Source organism: Semicossyphus pulcher, unplaced genomic scaffold (assembly GCF_022749685.1).
Source record: "Semicossyphus pulcher isolate SPU_LCO1_2020_fin unplaced genomic scaffold, fSemPul1.0.p SCAF_22, whole genome shotgun sequence".
In the NCBI taxonomy this organism is placed as follows: domain Eukaryota; kingdom Metazoa; phylum Chordata; class Actinopteri; order Labriformes; family Labridae; genus Semicossyphus; species Semicossyphus pulcher.
The window spans coordinates 13923697-13938552 of record NW_027211696.1 but is presented as its reverse complement, the minus strand read 5'-3'; the positions used below and the strand labels follow the sequence as shown (position 1 = coordinate 13938552).

Sequence of the window (14856 nt, the reverse complement as noted above, 5' to 3'; positions counted from 1 at the left end):
ACTCAATCTTCTTCTGGCATAACAGCATGAAACTCTGCTCAATTCTGCCGGCTTTATTTCCTTTTATCCACTCTAGCCTGTCGGTAAAAGTGACCTCAGTCGGTGGGTTTTTCTGTGGCCTTTTACACGTCGTTGATTCATCCGCCGACCTTTGAAGGACAGCATAAGTGCTGGCTGTGGGACGAGGTTTGTGTCACTTCCCCCGTGCCAGCGCTGTTCGCTCACAGCAGTGTGATTCACCTTCCTGAGTCCCCTGCAGGCAGCACCTACTGTTCCCACAAAAAATAACAGAGGAGAGAGAGAGAGAGAGAGAGAGAGCTGGAGCTGTTAGGGATGAAACCTCGCCACACCGTCTGTAAACCTGCACACATACAGAAAAAATAAGTGTCTGAGTACGGGCTGTCTGTCTACTCTGGTGTCTGTCAGACAAGAAAAGCAAGTGTCATATAATAATGTAGGGCAGTGTTTCATAACTGCCCTTAATAATCGTTCTGTATCAAGACAGAGAAGATAGCACCAGCTTGCACACTTGAAAAAAGGGACTGTGTACAGAACTCCATATTAATTCATCACAATGCAACACTGATTATGAAAGGATCTGGGGTATTCTTACGTAGATATCTATGCAAAGGGAAAGCATGTTTACTGATTTATCAAAGACGCTTACATAACGCAGTTTGTTTGCCGCCTAATCTGTTGCAAAGAAAAGAATGCAGGGTTGATTAGGCTCCTGTTGGATATAAGAGACATGTAAACCTTGGAGTGGATTAAATTAATGGATATTATGTGTATAAATCACTGGTGGGTAATCTTTTTGGGGGATTTTTCAGGGTTCAATCGTGTCCGTTTGTAGAAATACCCCAAGACAGAATCCCTCACAGATCTAGTGTGTAATCTTTTCCATATATTTTTCAAGTAAAAACAAGCATAGTATCATATTTATGTACCTCTAGTCCAGTGAAAGGACCCAAGAAATTGTAAAATAGCTCTATTTTCTAAAAACACATAGCATGCTAATGTACAGTAATGATGGAAATCAAGCCATAACAATAATCCAGTACCATTGAGAGTAGGGATGCACGATATTATCGGCACGTTATCGGTATCGGCCGATATTGGCTTGAAAATAACGCGCCAACACGCCGATATCCGCCGATATAATTAACCGATAAAATAATGGGCTGCTGCATACTTGATTAAATGCCCGACCTTGGCGCAATGTCCCCGGCGCGAAGAAGACCTGCGCGGCGCAGCGTGATGACGCCACGTGTGTCTACCTGCAGCATGAGAGAGTTAGAAGCCAAAATGTCTGTGGTGTGGAGGTTTTTCAAAGTGTCCGAAATAGATAGCAAAACTGCTATTTGCAATGACTGCTCAGCTTCGGTGATGCGAGGAGGAGCCAAGGCAAAGTCTTTCAACACTACAAACTTGATTAACCATCTCAAGACCCGTCACCCCGACCGCTGTAACAAATGTGATAAGAGTATCACCATTATACTGTACGCTAATTCCAATACAGAAGAGAGTTGATGATCTCTGCAATAAGGTGTGCGGGAAAAAAATCGGTATCGGTATTGGTAATCTGCTAAATGAGTTGTAAAATATCGGCATATCGGATATCGGCAAAAAATCCAATATTGTGCATCCCTAATTGAGAGTGCATTGGTGGTGTAGTGGATAGTATAGCTGCCTTTAAAGCGTTTGACCTGGCTCGATTCCAGGCCAGTGCATTGATCAGTGTCACTTTTAACCTGTGTAGATCATTGGTTAAACGACCTCATGTGGTGCCTTAGCTCTTCATTTGCACACTACTATACATACCTGTTTTATTTCTTAGCACGTACCCATGCATGTGTTTTCCTGTCTATACTGTAAATATCAGACCTATAGTGTATACACTATATATACTGTCCATCACACACCCAGCTAATGTATCACTAATGCCATTACTCAGAGCAATGTATGTCTTTACATCGAAGTGTATTCATGTCTACCCCTCTCTGTTTACTCACTACACATACTGCTTTTTACTCCTGGTAAAATGTTAACGCTGAACACTGTGCAATGACAATAAAGTTTCATTAAATTGAGGATAATGAAGCTGTGTTCTCCGAGTTCTCTAGTCGTTGAGTTGCACCACTTATCTATTGTATTTTATGCATTTTGTGAGAAGAAGAAGGAAGAAGGTATACTTTATTAATCCCAGAGGGGAAATTTTAGGTTTTCAATCTGTTATTATTACAAACATAGGCCCAAAATACACACACATGCACAAACAGGATTCTATGGACACGCACTACTTGAGAATGAGGGGGCTGCACATTAAGGATTTGGTGCCTTGCTCAAGGACACCTCCACAGTGCCCAGGAAGGGAACTGGCACCTCTCTCACTACCAGACCTAGTAGATAGCAATAGTGATGGGACCGGAAAGCTATAGTGGCTTTTGGTCATAAAACTAAGTGTGGGAAAATAAAGTTAACCTCATGATGGTCCTAGAGACAAAACAAGGGTATCACGCTGTTCCGAAGTTTGTAGTAAATTTCTTGCTATTCAACATTTGTTATTATATTGTATATTATATAATATATTATTTCCTCGTGGGGTATTAACTCAGCCAACAACATTCACCTGTACTCAACAGGATTTACAGAAAGCCTAACATTACAGGAAGATGCCTCGAAGACAACAGCACAATAAGTACACATAAATTCACCTGTATCTCAAAAACACAGGATTTACAGCACAGGTTGACTGCCAACAAAAGCACTGAAACGTGACACTCCGCTCTCGACCACAAATAGGAGAAAAGTTTACTGGACTTGAGCTTCATTAATTTAAACTATCACTCTTGAACTTACATTGTAACACCTGGTGGTCCTCGTCAGCGGCCTCCTCTTGCCTCTCCTCAGCTGGAGTCAGACTGCTGCTGCTCATCTGTCCAGACTTTGTCCTCCTCCGCTTCAACAGGTGCTGGCGGACTGATACAGTTACTGTTATCACTGCTGAAGCTAGCATGATTTTGCGTAGCAGTGGTATCGTTGACGTTTAAAGCGTTAATTATGAATAATATATGTACTTCTATGATAACATTTTGCAATTTAAATCTGTAGTTTTTTTACGTTCTGACTATTTCCATTCAAAATTTCCGTTTTCCGCTTCTTTAATATCCATTTTATTCGTATCTTCGTTAAACTCCGCTCCTTTTGTTTTGATTATTTCCCGCTTGACCTCTGACATCACGTGGACGGAACCACTGTAAGGGATGGGGGGAGGTCGCGGCGGTCGGTACCAATTCACCTGCTTACAGTTAAGACGATATGAGATCCGAATTACGCGTTGGAAAGTAATAATTATTAAATAAAAAGTTAAGATGCCACACGAGATTGCAATTATGAGATGCAAAGCCATTATTACATTAATGAAAATTGAAATTGTGAGTTAAAACAGTAAAAATTTGCTATAAAAAGTCAAAAATATTAGCCTATCTCGACATTCTGTCTCGTAAATATGATCTTTTTATATCATAATTTCGATATTTAATCTAATAATTATGACTTTTGATCTCATTATTTCGACTTTGAAATTCGTAATAATGACGTGTTATATCACAATGTCGCCATCCATCTCATAATTATGTCTTTTTATCTCCTAATTTCAACATTAAACCAAATAATTATGACTTTTAATCTTAATTTTATATCCTAATTTCAGCTTTCGATCATAATTGTGACTCCTTATCTCAAAATTATCAATAGTTATATATATATATGTATACATATATATATATATAACTATATATATATATGTATACATATATATATATAACTATTTACACAACTATATACACAACTATTTCAATTTACCCAAAAACAGATTGAAATTGCCATCATGTCAATGTAAAAGGGACTCGGGCTCAAGACCTCAATATTCCTAAAATCAGGTCTACAGTTTGAGGCAAACACGTTTACTGAGAGCTATTTATTTTATATAAGAGTTGGCATGCATGTATTTCATGTAGGTGAGTTTGCATTGATTGATTTATGTTTACATAACATCCCTACATATGGTGGTTGTATAATATAGACATGGATTATACTGGGTAAATTACACTACAGACATGATTGCGTCCGTAGAAGGAAGGATTCTACTGCCCACGTGCTCCATTTAATATTAAGTTATAAAACGATAAATATAAAAAGAATACCCATATTTAATTTTAACCGTGCTGTTAAAAACAGTGGGCACAAACAAAAGCAGAGATAGTGGTTAGTTCATCCATCTACTACAGAGTTTGTGAGAACACCAAACAACACCAGGAGAACATTATAGGCTGCATGTAATCTGTCCGCCTTCTCGCAGCTTGCTCCTTTAATTAGCATTATCTCCTCTGAGACTGACAGTTAACTTTGTCTGTGTTTCTGTGAGCGAGACAGCTCCGTGTGTGAAAACCTGGCCGTACACAGAGTCAGACTGTTCCCGTGGGCAGGAAGAATGAGCGCCGTGTAAGAGCCTGCTCTGATTCACCCTCTCCGGCTCCATCTGTGAATAGTATGTAAGAGCTGCTATCTGGTGCATGACGCTCCTGGCTCAACATGTTGCAAACCAAATATGTCTGCCGTTTCCTGTAAGACGAAAGGAGAATCCCCAGGAAATTCCATGCCCTATTGGATGTCTGAAGCATCACAGCAGAGGAAGTGTTGCCATGTATGTACGCACCCTGTGACACTGGCTCCATCTCCATGGCTGCACTGCCGGCTGCAGAGTCCACGCTGTGTCGTAATCTTGTAGTACGATCTGTGAATAGAAACGGCGACTCATTGTCAATGGGAGTAAAACCAGCTTTCTAAGAAATGATTAGCTGTGTTTCGTTTACCTTCATGTGGTGAGAATTTTTTATGTTGACCGGATTATGTGGGTTTGTGGGATATTCATAGATGTTTTATTTATTCTAAACATCACGCGCTCTCATTAATAGACTTTGCCCTAGTTTCTTCTCTTCAGTATCTTCTTGCTTAGGGACTGTACAGACATCGTTAAAGGCGAGGCAGGGGGGAAAAAGAGCTGGAGTTGTGTATTTTATCCTCTGCTGAAGGCAGGGTTGTCGGATTATTTTGGGAGAGGAGGGGAGGGGCTCTATTATTCTCCTGTCTGTCATCTTTTTCGAGCCCGTTTCGATGTAAAACTCGAAATAGCGCCTCGTGTTTTTTCGTGCCTCCGCATTCCCATCAAGTTGCAGTTGACACCCATCAATGTTCCCCACAGAATATCACTGTAACTGTGGGCAGCACAGAGGATATATTTGTCTACTGAAAGAACACATCACCCAACATCTCTCCCTCTTTGTCTCTCTCTGAGAATGTGACTATCAGAGGACCCTCCGACAAACAAACAGGTACGGGAGGGGTAGAGCGTGGGCAGACTGTCCACTGCTTGATCATGAATGGCTTTGTTCTCTAAGACGGATAGAAAAATGAGAATTATCCAGATTAACTAAATTCCCTTTAGACGTTAATAAGATATTGTGTTAGTGATAACATGTTTGACCCCACCATGACCTCTGACCAGTTTATCCGTGAGTCCATCGGAAGGTTTTGGCCAAGTTTGGAGATATTTCTGCCAAATGTTTGTTTAATGTCAGTGTGAAGCTGACCTTTGACCTTTTGGGTAAGTTGTCACTTGGTATATTTATTCTCAGGCTGCACGGTGGGGTAGTGGTTTGCACGTAGCCTCAGAGCTAGAAGGTTCCTGGGTAAAATCATAGGGGGCTTTCTGTGTGGAGTTTGCATGTTGTCCACGGTACTCTGGCTTCCTCCCACAGTCCAAAAACATTCAACAGGACATCGTTAGGTTCATTAGTGACTCTAAATTGCCCATAGGCCTCTATTACCCCTTTCCCACCAAAATTAACGCGTTGATGCGGGTTTTTCAGACCCGGGAAGACCCGCTAAAAAATGCAGATTGTCTCTTTTCCTATTGCCAGTGGAGTATACTCCTTTCAGTCTCTCTGACATCACAAACACGCCGGAAACAGGGTTAGTAAACAGCTGGATGTTTCGGTGGTTAGGTCTCAAATTTGGAACGATGTTCGAGCGTTGCTTGGACGGATACGGGTGGCAGCATCGCGCCGGAAAGGGGGCGGAGATTAGCGTGACTACACGGGTTTTGTGTTCCCATCATTGCCGATCGGAGCCGAGGCGATAATGGGTCTACTGCAGAGTCATTTGACCCGGGTCTGAATGCTGATTGTAACCTTTCCCACTAAGCACAAGACGAGATCAAAAGCTAGTATGTGGCTGACCGCATCAGGTCAATGTGCGCTTTTGTGGGCAATGTGTTACAAGGGCTGTCCTCATGAGGCCAATGACGACGTGTTTGAAAGCAGGTGCGCGTTGCGGACGTAGGTGAGGACAGCGGAGGAGCAGCGGAGGAGCAGCCCCGCCTACTCCCCGAACAAAGTATCCAGAGCCGTATAGACAGAGAGTCGCGTCAGTGGAGGTCCAATATCCTCCATGACCCACCATTGCGATGTCGCAACTCTCTCTCTCTACGGCTGTAAAAGTACCGTCACTCACTCACTCAGTCACATACAGACTCGTGTATAGGGCTGACCCCGGCAGTCAGCCAAAAAAAGCCGGGTATTAGCGGGTGTTAGCAGGTTTTTGGACCTGTAGGAAAGGGGCTTAAGTGTCAGCCCTTTGATTGACTGGCGATCAGTCTAAGGTGTAACCCCGCCTCTCGTCCAATGACAGCTGGGATTGGCTCCAGCCCTCTGTGTGACCCTGAACAGGATGAGCGGTATAGATAATGGGTGGATGGACGTGTATGAAATTTTTAGATATGGCCAACAGTGTGAAACAGAGTGAGGGTTAAAAAGTCATTATAGTTAATGGGAATGAAACACGATCTCTTTAAGGATCACTAGCCAACATTCCTTTACCTTATGCTGCATCGTAATTGAATTGTGGTAAGTGTATTACATGGAGTTATTTTCATTTAGTAGCCATAAGTTCAAACACAGAGAGTAGCTGGATGCTCTGCCAACAGGAAGAACACTTCTAATGTTTTTGGCAATTGCTTATTCCATCCCTCCCTGCTGCTGAAACTTGTGAATAGTCTCTTTTTATTATGAACTCTATCAGACTCAAAAAAATGTTACCTCCTGTTCTGGGCACGGCGATCTGCATCCTTCATTCTGCACTTTTGAGGTGATATTTTGTATTTTCACCAGAGAAAAACATTTTAACACTCACCAAACAACACAGCTTTTTTTTTTAACACATTCACTTACATAACTTGAAGGCAAGTTGGCCTTTCCTTCACACAGCTGTTTGCTGTTGGTTATTAAGAAGCTCATTTGCATTGCTTTGCAATTAAAGTCAGTAGCACAATACACTGTCTCTGTGCAGAACTGCGGGGGCGGTCTCATTTAAATGAACACCTGCACGGTCTAATGGGTGCAAGAACCGTTAAATAAAAGCTGCATCTGAAAAGCTCGGTGACCTTTGCTGTGAAAACCCATTAACAGAACAATTTGGATCCCAGGTAGTTTCAGCTGCAGGAAATAAACCTGGACACATTTAGAGTGCAGGTCAATGGGCATTTAGGAGGTGTCCCACTTTCCTTTTATATTACATTCAATTATATAGAACATGTTTTTTCTCTTCCTGCTACGAGTTTTATTTCAGGAGCTGGAGATAAAATGCTTCCAATACAACACCAGAACTACTTCATGAAGGTAGTATGATAGAAGTACATTCACTCAACTACAATGCTTTAAGCTCCTGTGAGGAGTTTTAACTGGTTATGAAACAGACTGAAAGTATCATTGATGCCTCTATATGAAATCTACAAGCATACAAGACCCTCCATAAAAAGGTTGATGCTTTATATAGTTACTTTTAGTGACTGTTAGCGCTGACAGCGGGTCGATGCTAGACGGAGTGAGTTACAGTACAGACAAGGAGCCTCTGTTTGCCATTACAGAGAGTGATATGTTTGATAGGTAAAGGGAAGCAGGGTGAGAGTTTTGGTCAGAAAACAGAACATGTACAGGACAGGATCAGGAAACATTTTATGTACTACTCTGGCCACAGGGGGCGCCAAAACCGACACAAATGAAAGTTCCTCACAGTAGCTTTAAATACAATCTGCTCATTACTTGACTATTTACATTATCTGTTACTTTGTATTTCCATTCCCCTATATTTAATTTCATATTAAGATTTTAGATTTAAAATAATAAGCTAATAAAATAAACTGCATTGCATCTGGACTCCCTGATGAGCTTCTCTGTGACTACAGAGTCTACATTTAAAAAGTGTTCACAGCGACTTTATCTTCTGAGAAGGCTCCACAGCCTCGGTGTCTGTCAGAAGGTATTACAAGTTGTGTACAAGAGCCTTGTAGAGAGCATTTTAACGCTTGTCCATCTTCCAGCCTGGTACGGCCACGTGAACTGACGATCTAAAAACAAACTCTCTAAGATCATAGTCGAGGCCAGTAAAATAGTTGGTGCACCTCAAACGTCTTTGGGCGACAGCTTTTATCCTCTCGTCGGACAGTTTGAGCTTCTGAGCTCTGGGAGGCGCTACAGAGTTCCTCTGCCAACTAGAAATATCTATAAAAAGATGTTTATCCGAAGTGCAATCAACATCCTGAACCCTTCCAAGTGATTAGCATTGACACAGGCACTGATATGGACTGTTATATTTTATGTATTTATGTACAATGTGACCATTTCTGTTTGTCCTATTAATGGTCCTTTCTTGGTGAGCTGAAGACGAAGATAAAGTTATATTATTTTCTTAAGATGTTAGCTCTGGTTCACAACTTTTCTGGGGTTGTGATCCTTTACAGAAAATCAGCAGGTGCCAGAATCAGCTTAATTGGCCAGGTATGTGGGCACACATACAAGGAATTTGACTCCAGGCTTTTCTTTGCGCTCAGTGTACAGGCACGCATACTAAACAGACATACTGAACTTAAAAACAAGGACAGGTTAGACAAGGTAACAGACACTTAGACACTGAAAACTAAAGCTAATATACACAGACCTAGACAGGAGACAATAGACAATAGTGACCATTTGACTTGAATGGTTTAAATATCATACTTTAAATGAGTACTAATATAGTACTTTTCTTTTGATACATGTTGATTTCTGTGCATTAGGTTAGATATTGAATCTTCTATACTAATGTAAAGAATCTGAATGACTCCACCTCTGCAGTAGCTTTGTCATCCAACTGCACACGTTCATGTTCCTGTTATGTAAACGCTTACTAATCAGATAACCTTGTTTGCACCTCAAATGTCTGACAGTTTAACTTGGGACAAGGGTGCCTCTGCGGTGGCTTAAAATAGCTCCCCTGAAATGGCCCCATTTAAATAATAAAGAGTCAGTTCATCTTCCTGCATCCTCTCATCCACAGCAGAGTTATATATTTATAAAAAAAAGAGTGGGCTCATGTTAAAATGAACGATGGTTCACTTGAGGACAGGGGATCCATCACTGAGGCTGTAAGTGGCTGTCTGGGGGTTGTCTGGGCAGTCAGCTGGGTCTTTTTTAAACTGCATGTCTGGTTGTTCTGTTCTGTTCTGTCTGTCTGTGAAAAATGGGAAAAAAACCACTCTCTGCTCCTGTGTCGTGACTGTCTGCTCGGCTCTGCTTTCAAGAACTCCGGAAACCTGCCTCGAGATGGAGAAGGAGGCTGTAACATCCGCGTGATCATCACCGGAGCACCAATGGCCTCGCGCGGAGCAAAGTGAGGACACCGGCATTCCCTGCCGCGCGTGAGGAAACGGGGCGGGCCCGGGGAAAGCTCGGTCACGCTGCGTGGGTGGGTGAGCGGATAGTAAAGGAGCTGCCGCGGCAGTATTTAACAGAGAGCAGAGGAGAGCTCAGACAGGACACAGCGAAGAGCTCGGCGCTTAAACGGAGACATTTCAGCACCAAGCGCGACTGGACAGCGACACGTAGCCACAAACAAAACCCTCAACTTTTAAACCGAAGCAGCAAACATGGTTCTCATCTGGACTCAGTTCGGTGTCAAGCACAAAAATGTCAATGTCAAGTGCAAAGTGCGAGTTATGCACAGAGGCGACAGCTCCGGATCCTCTTCATCAGCGGTAAGTACAAGTTTAACTTCAGCTTTTCACCTTTTTGTTCTTTGTTTCGCCGATAAATTACGATTGAAACAATTGATTAGGACGAATACACTGCTAGCATAAGTTTTATATAACAAAAGGAATGTTATGTGTGAAAGTAAGTGTGTAAATGTTATGGCTAAATTTGATGTAGTGGCATATTTATCATATATAATTGACTGATTTCTGCTGCTATGGATTAATTCATATGCAAGATACACGCTCAGCCAATCGCTGCAGAGAATCTCAGTCATTGGGGGGAAGTCTTTTTTCCCCCCCTCACGATTCCCCCCCTCTGTCTCTCTCACGTTGTGTTGTGCATCAGCTTATAAAATGCATGGATTTGCAGTTGCACAGCAGCAGCATAGAGATAAGGGTGTTTTCCCACAGAGAGTGTCACTGCAGGGGGGGGTCACATTCTGCATATTAATAGATACTGTGCAGCAGTTTGTGAGGAGGATGTTCTCTATATAATGTGTGCATTATTGATCCATAAGCAGGCTTTCAGACACTTTAGATGTACATGCACCATTGCTGTGATCTTTATGAATACAAATCTAATTCCTCACTCTTCTTCTCCAACAGGAAAGCAACCGGTCAGAGCAGGACACACCCTGCCTGTCAATCAAACCAACAGGGAAGGACTTCTACAAGGTCCTGGGCGTCCTCCCCGATTCCAACGAGGATGAGATCAAGAAGGCCTACAGGAAGATGGCCCTCAAGTTCCACCCCGACAAGAACAGCGACGCCGACGCAGAGGACAAGTTCAAAGAAATCGCAGAGGCCTACGAGATCCTGACCGACCCCAAGAAGAGAAGCATCTACGACCAGTTCGGTGAAGAAGGTAAGGCAGTGAACATTTACATGAGTTAAGAAGCTAAAATAGTAGCTGCCAGTTGGCTAATTTCTGGAGCTTAGGAGGGTTCATTAACTATTCATGTCTTCATCAAGGCACTGATGTGCAGTGGGAGGATCATGACTAAAACACTTCCACTCCTATTAAATCAGCATAAACAGCTGTGAGGCTGATTAATTATTCAAGGCGAAAAGAGTTTTCCTCAAAACTCTTAAACAGCTGATGTTAATGAACCTTCTAGAATAAGAGAGATGAAGCAGATTTTAATGAATTTAACTCAACTCTTCTTCTTCTGTCTTTGTTTTTAGGCCTTAAAAATGGGATGTCACTGGCAGGCCAGTGCAACATATTCCGCAATAACTTCCATGGTGACCCCCACGCCACCTTCTCCTCCTCCTTCCACGGCTCCGACCACTTCGACATCTTCTTCGGCTCTGACGGCGACAGCGAGGACGACCTCTTCAACCCCTTCAGACGCTTCACCTTCAGCCACGTTGGCGGGTACGCCGGTCCCGAGGGCGGGCTAAGAAGAGGCCAGCGGCGGCTGCAGGGCAAAGAGGTGGTCCACGACCTTGTGGTGACCCTTGAAGAGGTGATGCAGGGCTGCACCAAGCATGTGAAGATCACCCGCAGGCGCCTCAACCCAGACGGCCGCAGCATGCATTCCGAAGACAAGGTGCTGAACGTGGTGGTGAAGAAAGGCTGGAAGGCGGGGACAAAGATCACCTTCCCCAGGGAGGGAGACGAGACGCCCAACAGCACCCCCGCAGACATCACCTTCATCCTCAGGGACAAAGAGAACACGCAGTACAAGAGGGAGGGCTCCAACATCGTCTTCACAGCCAAGATCACACTCAAAGAGGTGAGTTTGGTGCAGTCACATGAAGTTTAAAGGTCCATTAGCCCTGATGAATGATTTATTATGAAACACGGGGCTCTATAAGTAGACATACTATGTCATCTGCCAGCTGCGTACACCTACACAGAGTAAGGCTTTAATCCATCCACCACTTCCCATCCTTTATATAACTGGAGAATGATGCATTCACTGACATAGCAAAGAAAATCGATTACAGAAATGAATCAATAAGACAGCCAGAAGGTTTGATCTCAGCCAGATAAGAGGGTTTATATTTGAATGCAGAACAGAGCGTTCAGTTTATGGGTATCCGAGCCCCCACTTTCCATTGGGCTGACAGACCCCCACTAACAGAACAGCAGCAGCCTGCCAACGCCTCGGTTACCTCATCAGCCCCTGCAGAGTGCGATGGAGCAGGATCTAAATTTAGCATCAGCTCCAACTGCCCCCACGAATCACACTTCACTCTCCCTCGCAGCTACTATGTGTGCTGCAGACTCCTCTGCCTTAACACGGCAGGCAGAGAGGCAGCTTTTTTGGCTCACTATGTCGCTGGCTCTCACTCCGACCAGCCCACACAGATTAGCAGGGTAGCAGTCACACAGACTGGCATTTCAAAGAGCTCCTCCATCTTCCTGTGGCTCCTTTCAGTCACTAAAGCACTTAACTCCCACACAGGCAGGAAATAGGGCAGCGATTATAACATCTGTAACATGGTTTGTTGCATAACATAGAAAAAGCGTTACGCTTTTACAAAGACAGACACTCAATATTTATCGTTTATGTAACTTGACACATTTCAAGACCTGGCATTTAATTGATTTTTTTATTGTTCCAAGTGTGCTTCAGTCCAGTCAGACCACTCATGAAGCATTATGAAACTGCTTCTAAATATAACAGGTCTACAGAACTAAATTTCTCCTCCTCCTGTTTGTTCCTCTCCAGGCTCTCTGTGGATGCACAGTCAACGTCCCAACACTTGACAACCGCATGATGCCTCTACCCTGCAGCGATGTGATCAAACCCGGCGCCGTCCGGCGGCTGAGGGGCGAGGGTCTGCCCCTGCCCAAGAGCCCGTCCCAGCGAGGGGACTTGGTGGTGGAGTTCCAGGTGCTCTTCCCCGACAGGATCCCGCCACAGTCCCGCGAGATCATCAAGCACAGCCTGGCCCAGTGCTAGTCTGCTTTACCTACAGATGCAGCTTCACCATGTGTGTATGTTGTTATCAATTTACAAACACAGCCTTGCCCGAGGTGCTAATATCACAACCACTCACAACCTCTTATTGTGTTTGGGAATGGCAAGCAGCGCTGAAGTGAGTTGTAGTTCAGAGAAGACTTTCTGCAGGCACGTTGCACAACAGCTAAGATGCCGAATGAGAGCAGAGGTCAGAACTGATGAATGGGGTCTTTGGTATCTGAGGGCGTCCATTGACTCTAAAGCCTTTCACTTGAATGGAAAGCTAACCTGTACTGTTATACTTGCATACCTTATAGCAGGATATCAGTGTGCTATTCAAGTCTGTATAGACTTCCTTAAGCCTGAATGGTAGAAAAAATGTGAAGAAAAAAATCATTTTTATATAGTTATATGGTGTTCATATGACTGATCTTTTGCATTGATTTATTACAATAGCAAAATGTACTTGTGTGCAAAGATCTACTTTGTGTACAAAATGCAAACACATTGTCTCTAAGAGAGATTCATCTGTCAAATGTTCTATTGAATTATTTGAAAGTTTGTACATAATCTGCATTGATGTATTATTATTATTATTACCTGACAGAGACATGTTGGAAAGCATGAAAAATAAAGAAAAAAAATCTAAATTTAACTTCTGCACCTCACTCGTCTTTGAAATGATTCACATGTTTATTTTGCAAGAGAGCGTACTTGTATAAATGGACTACAAAAGTCCTCACAAACTATATAAGTGGACTACAAATGTCCTCACAAACTATATCAGTGGACTACAAAAGTCCACAAGAACTATATAAGTGGACTACAAAAGTCTTCAACTATATAAGTGGACTACAAATGTCCTCACAAACTATATAAATGGACTACAAAAGTCTTCACAAACTATATAAGTGGACTACAAAAGTCCACAAGAACTATATAAGTGGACTACAAAAGTCTTCAACTATATAAATGGACTACAAAAGTCCTCACAAACCTTATAAGTGGACTACAAATGTCCTCACAAACTATATAAGTGGACAACAAAAGTCCACAAGAACTATATAAATGGACTACAAAAGTCATCACAAACCTTATAAGTGGACTACAGAAGTTCTCACAAACTATATAAATGGACTACAAATGTCCTCAGCAAACTATATAAATGGACTACAAATGTCTTCACAAACTATATAAATGGACTACAAAAGTCCTCACAAACCTTATAAGTGGACTACAAATGTCCTCACAAACTATATAAGGGGACTACAAAAGTCCACACGAACTATATAAGTGGACTACAAAAGTCCTCACAAACCTTATAAGTGGACTACAAATGTCCTCACAAACTATATAAATGGACTACAAAAGTCCTCACAAACCTTATAAGTGGACTACAAATGTCCTCACAAACTATATAAGTGGACTACAAAAGTCCACAAGAACTATATAAATGGACTACAAAAGTCATCACAAACCTTATAAGTGGACTACAGAAGTTCTCACAAACTATATAAATGGACTACAAATGTCCTCGGCAAACTATATAAATGGACTACAAAAGTCTTCACAAACTATATAAATGGACTACAAAAGTCTTCAACAATATAAGTGGACTACAAATGTCCTCACAAACTATGTCAGTGGACTACAAATGTCCTCACAAACTATATAAGTGGACTACAAAAGTCCTCACAAACTATATAAGTGGACTACAAATGTCCTCACAAACTATATAAGTGGACTACAAAAGTCCTCACAAACTATTTAAGTGGACTACAAAAGTCGACAACATTTTGTATGGACTACAGAATT

At 42.4% G+C, this 14856-nt stretch overlaps 1 protein-coding gene across 1 annotated transcript; it reads left to right on the top strand.

The window, feature by feature from the left end:
- Positions 1-9922: 9922 nt before the first annotated feature.
- LOC138601927 (dnaJ homolog subfamily B member 5) lies at positions 9923-13669 on the top strand. The gene is made up of 4 exons (XM_069673242.1): positions 9923-10129; positions 10733-10991; positions 11312-11865; positions 12808-13669. Exons 1-4 carry the CDS (start codon positions 10022-10024, stop codon positions 13039-13041), a joined length of 1155 nt encoding a protein of 384 aa, XP_069529343.1. The 5' UTR covers positions 9923-10021; the 3' UTR covers positions 13042-13669.
- Positions 13670-14856: the final 1187 nt, after the last annotated feature.

Bases quoted from the DNA above. Each gene is read 5' to 3' on its own strand.
- LOC138601927 (XM_069673242.1), top strand. From the start codon at position 10,022: ATGGTTCTCATCTGGACTCAGTTCGGTGTCAAGCACAAAAATGTCAAT. The intron at 10,992-11,311 runs GTAAGGCAGTGA...CTTTGTTTTTAG, and splicing joins CGACCAGTTCGGTGAAGAAG to GCCTTAAAAATGGGATGTCA. The intron at 11,866-12,807 runs GTGAGTTTGGTG...GTTCCTCTCCAG, and splicing joins CCAAGATCACACTCAAAGAG to GCTCTCTGTGGATGCACAGT.